Source organism: Rousettus aegyptiacus, unplaced genomic scaffold (genome assembly GCF_014176215.1).
Source record: "Rousettus aegyptiacus isolate mRouAeg1 unplaced genomic scaffold, mRouAeg1.p scaffold_m13_p_13, whole genome shotgun sequence".
Lineage (NCBI taxonomy): Eukaryota > Metazoa > Chordata > Mammalia > Chiroptera > Pteropodidae > Rousettus > Rousettus aegyptiacus.
Window position 1 is genome coordinate 32703360 of NW_023416288.1, and position 12111 is coordinate 32715470.

Sequence of the window (12111 nt, forward strand, 5' to 3'; positions counted from 1 at the left end):
TGTTTTGACCAACGTAGAGACTTGTTTTGAATTTCTTGTATGCTTAGAACCCTAGAATCTTAAATTTAAGATTAGAATTCATCTGCTTAGAATTCATCAGCTTAGAATTCATCTGCTCTCATCTACTTGTTTTACAAATAAAGAAATTGGGGTCTAGAACAATGGATACTCAGAATCATGGTTACAAATTGCTGAAGATAAAATGAAGATTAAATTATGTCTTCAGTTCTTTTCTTAGTTTAAAAATTTTACATAGAATCAGGGAATGAGAGCTAGAGATTGGAATTTGGGTTTAAGAGTTCAAATGCCTTTTGCCTGTTTTTTTAAATACATTTAGACAAGATTAGATAGACTGAAGTAGAAAGCAAGTAATGCTTTCTTGTTTCTGAATAAAGCTTACTAATTTGGAAAACATCTTACAAAAGTGACATCTTTTTTTAATGATTGAAAACTTTTATGTTTTAAACCAATGGCCAGATTTATTTGAAAGGTAAATTTTATATCTTTTAAATAGCTAAATATGTTTAAAAAATACATATATATGTCTTAAGCCCACAAGATTTAATGGAAAATATAATACATTTCTCACTATAAAAATTAAATGTTTGATAATTTAAAAATAGGATATATATTTCTGATAAAGTATAATATTAAAATACCCATGTATCATATGCTGTCATTCTTTTTGTTAGTTAGAACTTAGGAAAACTCAGATTGTATTCCAAGTTCTTGGTTCTGTCTTTATGGTTAGAGTATATCAAAGTGATTTTAGGAATTTCAGTATTCTGGAGCTGTAAGCAAGTCCTTAAAATTCAATCTTAATATATCTTCTAATCCTAAATATCTTTTATGTTTATCTGTGCTTAGTGTACAGGATGGATAATCAATAAATAAGTTACCAAGTACCTAATTACTCTTACAGCTTCTCATAGTACAAGTGTTACTTACTCCCTTATACAAAATTCTGTTCAGGAGAGTTTTGAATTTAGGAATTTCTAATGTCTCATAATCTATAATTTCAATTTGTTGATTTTAAAAAAATTAATTGATATTTTGTGCTTTGAGTTTCTGTTTTTTGCTCCCACTCTTGACTATCTGTAAAACCAGAGTATCTGATTCTATTTAAAAAAAATTTTTTTTTTAATTTTAACATCTTTTCTAGATACTAGAATTCATTTTTATGTGTTTTAGCTCTTCAAGATACCATTATATTTATTTGGGGCCAAAATGGTCAACACAATCTGCTGGGTTAAAAAAAATTAGGGCATTTAATTGGTATAGATTTTAAAGATTATTATGGGTGCCTATACAGGTGTTAGCTCTACTTCTGGAAAGGAAGATTTCAGCGAGTGTGTGATTGAAGTATAGTCATACACATGCAGGTTTGTATTTGCATATAGCCAAAAACTAGGTAATACCATTTCTGTAGAGATTTGAGAACAAAGATATATGATTCTTGGAAAAACTGGGTGGAAATAAAATAAGTGAAGAAAATATGTTAGTATAGCTGGTTTATGTTCTTTTTTTTTTTTTTCTCAGGGTAGAACCTTTTTGGGGAGCTTGATTTTTGAAAAGGAAATAAAAATGAGAATTAAAGCAACTTATCAAGATGGAACAGTTATTGCTCAGGCTGAGTATGGCACTGTGGATATAGGGGAAGAGGTGGCTAAGAAAGGATTTGCAGAAAAATGCAAACTCACTTCCAGCACTAACATCTGTGAGGAAAAAAAATCGGATCCCGGTCCGCTTGTCCTCAGGAACCTCAAAGGCCCCATTCCCTTGTGGGGGCATAGATCAAACCAGTCAGCCTTCAGCAGGCCAAAGGGGCGCTTAAGTGGGAGGCCGACTCTGGACTTGAAGAATGAAAATGATGCTGGAAATCATGTGACATTTCCAAAGTAAGACTGTGGTGGGGTTTTTAGTTGTGCCTAATTTTAAATTCATGGTGGAAGCCCTTGTCATAGAAGTCAAGGCTTATGTTTTTGGAGTCCTGAGCTATGTCATTGACTTTGAGGAATAATACTGATTTTTTTCTATTTTTCTCAGACATGTATTATACTCTTCTTTAGCATGTTTTCATTAAAAGCCATTTTGAAAGAAAAATCATTCCTGAATTGTTTAAAGTTTGTATACCAACTCTTCATGACAACTCTTGAATACATTTATCAACAATAAAAATCTGCCCCTAAATCTGAAGAATTATTCAGATAGTGCTGAAATTTCAAATAAGCTTTGAAGTTTTTCCTTTGGCTTCAGAATATTTTGATGAGTATTGGAGAATACCCTTTCCTTTTAATAAAAGAGAAGCTCTTTGTTCTTCCTGTGAAAACTTATATTGGAATTGGATTATTACAGCAGGAGTTCACTTTTTAGATAATTTTGAATTATAAACTTGAAGCGGAAGGCCAGATTTGATATCCTTCCATTCATATACTTCCATATGATGATCCAAGCCATGATGCCATGTGTTAGGTGATGTAGCCGTTTCTTGGTATCTTATCAATGCTCTATGAACTAAACTGTGAAATGGAGTGGGGGTGATAGGGAGGAGGGATTGGAAGATACTGATGTAGAATGCTTTCTGCTGTATTTGCTGAAGTTGATATTGCTGTGAGGAAGTTGGAATATGTTTTCTTTGAGAGTTGGAGACATTGTTTCTGAAGGATGACTTCAGTTATAAAATCTAGTCTGCATTAACATGTTTTTTAATGTTCAACTAGGTAAAGATTTTAGATTAGTTTCCAGAATTAAAGATATATTGTGGTATAAAAAGCAAGCCTAAGATAATTTAGTTTAGATATCTTATCTCTGTCAGCCTTGCATAGTTTGGTTTTTAAAATGAGTGAATTTGTTTTTAATAGGGAAAGTTTGACTGTTGGTGACTTTAATTTACCATCTAATGTCAGCCTGGCAAAAATTAAGCAGGACCAGAAACTGATTGAAGAAAATGAAAAACTTAAAACAGAGAAGGAGATTCTTCTTGAGAGTTGTAAGGCATTGGAATCCAAAGTAGAACAGACAGCCCAGGAACTGCAGGTATAGTACGTTCAATGGCTTAAGGCAAAGAATGACCACCTGAGAAATTGTGTATTCATCTACTCTTACTTAATTTTCTGTCACTTTTCCTTTTCTTTCCTTCTACTCTCAGCTATCATTCTCTCCTTCTTTCTTTGTTTATAGATAAAATTTTTTCTTATACTCCAAACAAATCATCTTTGGATTTCATTGGATGTTTAAAAGATTAATAATTTATCATTTACATTTCCTCTTGTTTTAAAAGTTTTTACCTATGGAAAATTTCAAACATTCCAGAGGGAGAGAGAATTGAGTAATTAATCATTATATACCTATCACCCAGTTTTTACAAGTATTAAACACATGAACGATCTTTTTTTTTTTTTTTTTAAATCTCAATCTGCTAAGTTATTTTAAAAAATCCCATTCATAAGATTTTACGGGGATAATATTTTACTGAAGATCCTTTCATAAACTATATAAATGTCTAACCAATTTACTGTATATTTGACTAATAATGAAATAAAATAAAATGCTTTTTACAAAGTATTTTACTGCATATGTTATAGTATATATCTCATAGAAAAGAACTTCAAAAAAGATATAACTAATATTCATATTTAAAAAATAATAATTCCTTAATATCATTTAATATCTAGTCAGTGTTCAGATTTCTCAAATTGTTCCATGAATGTCCTTTAATGGTTGGTTTCTTCCAATCAGAATTTTATTTAAGCTCAAACATTGCATAATGGTTGATAAAAGTTGTTTAATTTGCATCCTTGTGTTGCTTAACATAATCCTTTATCTTCATGTGTACATTTCCTGTCATGGTGGGTAAGTTTCAAGGTTTGTTTAGATTCAGGGCAGTTTTCTTCATCTCCCACCCCAAGGATACCATTTGTGTTTTTCTGACACCAAATGCATTATTCCTACACTAATTCTCCAGTACCAACTAGATGTCATGCAATTAGTTTTTGACACTAAATACCAGAAGTTAACTCAGATGCCACGGGCTAAGGACTCAGTCCCACGAGACTTGCCCCCCTTCAGACACCAGCCACAGATCCGTCCGCAGGCTTCCCAAGCTTCTGCCTGGCGGACTGTAAATTTGACTGTTCCTAGGACATCCCCTCACCTACACCCCATTTCCCTAGTTCAGTAATTAGCTAAAACAACCCACAGAACTGAGGAAGGTGGTATACTTATAAGTACAGTTTTATTATAAAGATATAACTCAAGAACAGCCAAATAAAAGGAAGAGATGCACAAGGGAAGTTATGGTGGAGGCGGAGGTGGTCCCTTTCTTGCCACTCTCCCAGCACATGGATTTATTCACCAATCTGGAAGTTCCTCCAAACCTCATCATTCTGAGGTGGTTTTTTTTAAAATCAAGGTTTCATTACGTAGTCCCGATTGATTAAATAATCGACCAGTAGTAGTTGAACTCAGTGTCTAGCCCTTAAATTTATATGTGACATTCTCCAGGGAGGTCTGCCTCATAAATCAATAAATCTCATGTTCTAGCCACTATGACCAATTCTTTAGCCAGGGACATCACGCTAAGGGTATTTCAGAGATGTAGCCTCTTAGAACATAGTCTGTTTTCTGTAAAGGTATAATTGACAAGGAGATTAAACTTGTCGGCTGCCTCTGTTCTTTTCTCTGGGGTGTTCCCATGTCCCCTTCCTTGAAAAGAATAAATGGATTACAGGTCATCTGCTTTATCGACCGAAGATACAGAACGTTTTCTTCAAGCCCACAAAGGTCCTTGGTGCCTTTTGCCAGCCTTTCCTCTTTTCCTCCCACTCACTGTTCTGATTTATGTCATTATAGTTTAGTTTTCCTGGCTTTATACTTTATGTAAATGCAGTCCCCCGATACATATTCTGTTGTGTCTGGCTTCACTCACTTGACATGATGTCTGTGAGATTTATTTATGTTTGTTCGTTTTATTGCTGAGTAATATTCCATTGTGTCGGTAGACCGCAGTATGTTTGCCCCTTCTCCTGTTGATGGGCATTTAGGTTGTTTTTGGCCATTATGAATAAAGCCACTGTGGCTATTCTTGTACAAGTCTTTTAGTGGACAAATGATTCACGTATCCTGCATTATAGAGATTCCTTCCTCACCCATGTTCAGTCTGTTCATAAGCCCATCAAAAATATTGTTCATTTCTGCTATAGTGTTTTTGATCTCTAGGATTTCTTTTTGTTTCTGAGAATTTCCATCTCTTTGCTTACATTACATCTGTTTTTGCAGGCTGCGTACTTTATCCATTGGAACCCTTAGCTTATTAATCATACCATGTTTTAAATTCCTGATCCGATAATTCCAAGATCTCTGCCATATCTGAGTCTGATTCTGATGCTTCCTTTGTCTTTTAGCTGTGGTTTTTTTTTGTCTTTAATATGTCTTATAATTTTTTCTTGATAGTGGGGCACGATGTACTGGGTAAAAAGAACTGTAATAATTAGGCTTTCAGTAACGTGATGATGAGGTATGAAGGGAGGAGAAGCGTTTATACCCTGTGCCTCTGGTCTGTGAACTTCACACATGCTTCTCATTCCCCCTGAACCTCTGTAGGTAGGACAGGATGGCTAGAGTGGGCTGGAGTTAGGTATTTCCCTTTCTCTGGGTTGGTTAGGCTCTGATAAAACCCCAGCAGGTTAGGCTCTGTTTAAGTAGTTTTCCCTGAGGGCAAATCTTGTTAAGAACAGAATTCTTTGGCATATTTCAGAATAGTTCCTTTTCTTCTCCCCTTGCTGGAAGCTTGAGGGGATTTTTCTCTGATACTTACCTGAGAACCTGGTAGAGATCCAGGAGATAAAACTCACAGATATGTGGGGATATCCTGATGAGTGAGTTCCCTGGAGTTTTTAACTCTCAGAGTTGTTCACAATTTTAGTTGAGATTTCCCTGCTCCAGACTGGCACCCTTAGAGGTTGCTGCTATAGTAAATTGTGAGTTGCCTTTATTTGCCTCTGCGTCTCTTCAGCTTTGGAAGCAGTGGTTTGCCCTGTGACCTCATCTCCCTTATGGACATGGGAAGAGTTGATTTTTCAGTTTGTTTGGCTTTTTACTTGTTGTTAGGGTGGAGTGGCAACTTCCAGGTTTCTTACCTGGTGGCCTGGAAACCAGAAATCCTTAATGTTTCAAAGAGCTAATTTTTGGCTCTGTAGATTTTTTTTTTATTGTCCCTTCTACTTTATTAATTTCTTTTTGATATCCTTCTGTCTGCTTAATTTGTTCTTCTATCTGCTTTAGATGAAAATTCATATCATTGCTTTTAATTCTTTGTTCTTTTATAATATTTAAAGATATTTCCTACCACTTCTTTATTCATCCTTTGATGGGCAATCTTTATTTAACTGAAGGATTGGAGAGAATATGAGGACCGGAGAGCATCTTGTTTAAATATCAAATAAAAGTCCTATGTTTAACTGCAATATCTGGTTTGTAGTATGATTAGAATAAAATCAGGTCTTTAGCTATATTACTGCTCCGTACATTATTTTGCACAATCGTGGTAGACATATCTTTGACCTACCATTTAGAATCAGGGAGTTTAATCTAGCTTGAGTCAAGGAAATGTTATTTTTGTTTCTTTTGTAATGCAGAATGACATAAGATTGTATCAGAAAACAAATTGTCATTGATAATTATTGGGTTTCTGTGAGGATCTTTTATTTATCTTTTAAAAATCTAGATATTAAGATATAAGTATGGGAAATTTTGTTTATTTGGCTTCTTATTAGGATGAAATATAAGAGTCTGTAATCTGTATAAAGGCAGAAGAGTAGAATAGATTATCTTTTTCAGATTTTCACTAGTAGGGAAATCAGTGTTTGTTATCCTGTGGCCTAACATTTTTTTACCTTAAAAACTTTAATTATTCTTAAAAATCACTTAAATAACAGTATAAATTGTTTCCTATTTAGTCTCATTAGGATGTGCTTGTTCTTTGTTTCAGCAAGAGAAAGCAACTACCATGGATTTGACGAAACATTTAGAAAGCACTCTTAAGACTCGTGTAGGTACCAGAATGAAAAATTTGGCAGCTAAGGTAGAACTGTTGAAAGAAATTAGGTAGGTAAAAGCACATTTTTGAGAAGGATAATTCAAAACGATTGCTGATTAGTTGGTACTTTGTTTAAAATTGTATGCCCACTATTTTTGCTTTGAAACTTAATCTTTGTGTTTTTATGACTTTCGAGAAAGAAATTAAAAATAGTTACCACTGGGACAAATTTTGTAGTGTTTTTGTCAGTGTTCTGATGTTACCGTGAGTTGTTACATTGTCCTAAAGTCATGTATGAGGGTGAAATTAAAAAATCACAACTTCTAAGTGGCAATTTGATGGGAAAGTACTAAGTTTTGCCTGATTTTATGGGCTTAAACTAGTTTCAGTAATCTACATTACTTAGTAATATTCTTAAGAAAGAAAAGAGTGGTCTTCATAGAGTCAGAAGAAAAGTGGTCTTTGTGGAGTCAAAAAAAATTGGTTAGCAAATCTTGTGCAGAGTTTCAGCATTTCTCAGCTTCTGTATATGAATTTATTTAGATATTTTATTTTAATAAAGAATTTGCTTTATGGTTGGTTAGGGATGATTTATCACCCTTTGCTGGAAGGTGGAAAAAGTAGATCTCCAAACAAACTGGTTCCCTCTTCATGCTCCACGTAGAACTTAAACCAGTAATCTACTTGCTCATGTGCTTTGAAACACTAAGAAGCTGTTGTCCTGAATGAATACTGCATGGTGTTTTTTTGTCCAGTGGAAATGTGTATTCTGCAGTATAAATCCATCAGATGGCATTTGGTTTATAAGTGTCTAAATAGATTTTTTGATCCCTGTAGAGCCTTATCAACTTTGAATGCACTACTAACAATTAAGTGGCTACACTGGCAAAGCTGTGAGACAGGCTTTGGACCAAAACAGTCCAATATATTTTAATCCATAATTGAGGAAATACTGTGCTACTAGAATGGAAGCAGTCTAGTTGGAAGCTAGAAAAAAGAATACAGATGTGTCCTGTTGGTTGCACTAGTTGGCCTGCCTCTCTGATTGCATTTGTTTTAAGATTTATTTTTTAAACTCCACAAATGGTAGTCTGCTAATTAAGGTATAAGCATTATGTGCCTGTAGTTTTTGTAAGCAGTATTAGCTAAGTCTAAAAATTTTTTAAAAAAGCATTTACAAATGTAATTATAGACCAGAATTGGAGGTCCACTTGATATTATTTAAATTCTGCAGACTTTTGAAGTTGTCCTTTTATATAAAGGTTTAAAAAATATTTAATTTTTTTCTCATATATATATTTTTTAATTAAAAGTTTGTATTAACCTTTCTCATGGTTTTATATAAAGTTTTAGAAAATACCTCATCATAGCTAGTGTTGTTATTAGTAACTTTAGACCATTACTATTTTAGTGTAACTTTTTCTCATACCAAACTTACAAATTTCTTGATCTTTTCCTTTTTGCAATCTTTTTTTTAGACGTGTCAACATCAGCATTCGTTTTGGAAATGACCTTTCGGATGCTATACAAGTGTTGGATGAGGAGTGCTTTACTATCCCAGCTTCTTTGAATGAATTGGAGATAATTTGGACAGAATACAATATGGCTCAGGAGAAAATTAAAACTTGTCAGAATGTGGTGGGTCTAGAATTTTTCTCCATTATGGTTTTTATCTGTTGAATATAAAGAGATACTATTTTTCAAGAAAGCTGGAATGCAGATATTGTAATGATACTTTGCATGAAATCTAACTTTTATAGTATCTTCATATTCATAATTTGATTCCTTTTATTGCCTTGTAGAAAAGATAAGATTGATAGTGATTGTGGATAAAAGGTTAACAAAATCTTTTTCCCCGTTGCATAAGAATTTGACCTTTGGTAAATTCCTCTCTATTCTTGTGGCAATTTGGTAAAAATGATATTTCAGTTATGTTAGTAGGCAACATGGTTTAGGTAAATAAAACTGGATTGGTAAATTGTATTTGGACTGGGAAGAACCATAAACTATGAATACTTGGTGGAATTCTTGCAACTGGATGTATCCGTTGAGGGACCCTGGAAGCTATGCCTGTAATAGATTTTGGCTTTTGTGGGGCATGACACTTATAAGCCAGGGTGGCTTCCACACCTGTGAATGTGGAACTTATCTTCTGGTCTGAGCAATGTGTTTTACGCTGCCACATTGGATTGGATTCTGCCTTACTGTTAAATGCAATATAAGCCACCCATTGTAGAGAGAGAGTTATTTGTGAGTAGAAGAGTATGAAGAATGGAATATTTCACATGAATTCTTTATTAATGGCAGTCCAAGTTTATTTCCTCTTGCAGTTTTCTCTGTTATATTGAGCTGAGCAGAACTCCTTGTTTTTCATGCAAAGATATTTGGCACAGCAATCATAGCTTTCCATAGGACCTTTGAGCTCTGTACTTGTCTTTGGAGTTGTTCCATCTTAAGAATTGGTGGTTTCTGCCTTCGAGAATTGTACTCCGAAAGTCTTATTCCCTTTTCATACCTAGGTTGTCCAGTTGGCAATCTGACTGACTCTAAATGAGAAAAGTGAACAAGGGTAACTAGGTTTTTGGAAATGTCAGGAATGTTTAATTGGGAGAAAGATTACATTTGGGTTATTTTACATCTTAGACCCTAACTGGTCACTTCTGATTGTGGAAGGAAATAAAAGACAAAAGTAATAAATTTTGAATCTCTATGAAACACAGGCAGTGTTGTGGTGCTTTATAAACTTATACTAAATTTTAAAATGGGCATTTACCCTCTTATAAATAAGGAAACTGAGGTCCACAGGATTTAAGGAATTTTCTCAAGATTACATAGTTCTAAATGTTAATATGGAATCTGAACTCAGATATGGTTGACTACAAAGTGTATTCTCTTTCCATTTAAACAATACTGCCAACATTAAAATATAATGCATTTCATGTAATAAGATTCAAAATAACTGCTTTTTTCTTTTTGTTTTGTTTTTGTGGTTTGAGCATAGGAAGAGTGATTCAGGACAGAGAAGGAGAGGGCTTAATGTAGCTCTAGGAGTTGGTATCCTAGTAAACGAAAAACTGTTTTAAAGCAAGTATTTTTCTGCTACGGCTGATGTTTCAGGACTGCTTTTAGGCTTCATCGCTCTGACATTCACTTGAAAAAACCGAAGAGTAGATTATTGGATAAATACAAAACCATGATTGCCACTCGGAGTTGCCATTTTTTCCTTTATTGTAGTTAATTTAGGTCTTAGTATTGTTATTTTCGTTTTATGTAGTTTGCAGTTTCTTAACTTGATTGTTATGTATGTTTTTGGTGAAAGAGATTTTTCCTTTTGTCTTTACTGTTGTAAAATTGTCTGGTTGAGGTTTACCAAACAAAAATATTCTAAAATTCAAGCTTTTAACTATATGTGCCAGACAGTTGTAGGTAGTGGAGATAAACATTTTAAGACATGATTCTAGTTTTCTTGGGCATGGGATGGATTTATAAACAGTGTCAGTACAGTTTCATGGATTTATAAACAGTGTCAGTACAGTTTCATAAATCCTAAAAGGTAATGCATATGATTCTTGGATATCTCATATATCTATTTCCAAATGTAGCCTCTTGGACAATTTGGAGGTATTATCCTGTTAGAGATTAACTGAATCTTGAAGTTCAAGTCGATGAAGGAATTAAGGTTGGGATGGGAGTTGGAGGGAGGCAGTGTGTAGTTAATAATAGGAACATATATAATTTTAAGAAAAACACAAATTTCATTTTGCAGAAATAATGGGAAAAAATAAAGATTAGCAGAGCAGGATCGTTGAACTTAAACATCTTATTTCTGATTAAGGGAAAGAAAGCTCTTTGTCAGTTTGGTGATCTAAGGAGAGGGGTGTTTTAATTGCCACTATGTTTGGAGAATGTTAAATTTTTATGTTTTTAAGAGACAATTTTTATATAGGTCAGTGTGTAAAAAAACACCTGATGTATTAATGATGGTTATTCTTTTTTTTTTTTCCTTCAGAATGAAGGGAATATTTTAATTGCCAAAAGAAATGAAGTGCAACAGAAGCTGTACATGGCAGTAGAAGTTTTTATTCTGGAAGTAGATGAGTTACCTCTTAATAAACGCTTGAAAACATTGCAGGTTGGAATTTGAAGATAGTAAATATGCATCGTACATTAAATATACATGTTTATCATTTGAGAGATGAAGTTAGCGTTTACCTCGACACTTCAGATGGCTACAAAAGTTTTTCTTCTTTGGTGAAATCTTATTTCTTTTTAATGGAATTAAAATTTATATTAATATACTTAATATGTGTATATATGTATATATATTCTGCAGACAAGGTAAAATAAACACATCAGGCTTGCTAGAGCAGCATTCATTGGGAGGAGTACTCATGGAGATAGGAGCAGTAGTAGGTGTGTGAGTCCTTGTTTTCCATTACATTCTAGCAGAAAATCCAGTAAGCAACATGTCTGAGTTAGGGAGAGGGACCTTGATCCTTGAGTCATAGGACTTTTAAGATCCATGATCAGGGGCTAGAGTACTAAGCTATATGATGATGTGGAACCTCGTCTTCAGCCCTATCCTGCCATCTCAGCAGTGACTTTAATTTGGAGTGAGTGAGCATGACGATGTTATCATTTTACCTATTAATGCAATATTTCTCTATTCAGATCTTTTAAAAAATTTCCTTTAATTATTAAAATTTCTCTCTCAAAATCCTCATGCATCTTGATTTAACTCCAAGATATTTTTACTTGTGGTTGCTTTTGTCTTCCTCTTATTTTCTACTTTCTAGTTTGTTTTTGATGGCATGTAGGAATACTGTTGATTTTTAAATATTGATGTCTCTCTGGCAACTCTGCTGAACTCATTTAGTTCATGTTTGTCTATTGGTATTCTTTGAACTTTCTTTGTGGTCATATCATTTGAAAACAGTGCTTCTCTTGTACTTCTACCTTTTATATATCTGAATTTTTACTGCTTTGGTAAGTAACTTTAGTACCAAGTTGGGTAGTAACCGTGTTAACTGGTATCCTTGTTCTGGATTGCAGGCTATGAACTTGCTAGAGAGTTG

The 12111-nt window shown here is 33.9% G+C and overlaps 1 protein-coding gene across 5 annotated transcripts in view; it reads left to right on the top strand.

The window, feature by feature from the left end:
• Positions 1-12111, top strand: part of STK31 (serine/threonine kinase 31) — a 57641-nt gene that overhangs the window by 18033 nt on the left and 27497 nt on the right. For 4 of the 5 annotated variants that reach the window (XM_016159602.2, XM_016159604.2, XM_016159603.2 and 1 more), the window contains exons 7-11: positions 1540-1898; positions 2862-3036; positions 6989-7104; positions 8515-8674; positions 11046-11168. In XM_016159602.2, coding sequence (XP_016015088.2) covers positions 1540-1898; positions 2862-3036; positions 6989-7104; positions 8515-8674; positions 11046-11168 — 933 coding nt within the window. The remainder of the gene's footprint in view (positions 1-1539; positions 1899-2861; positions 3037-6988; positions 7105-8514; positions 8675-11045; positions 11169-12111) is intronic. The other variant, XM_016159607.2, reaches the window with a different exon arrangement.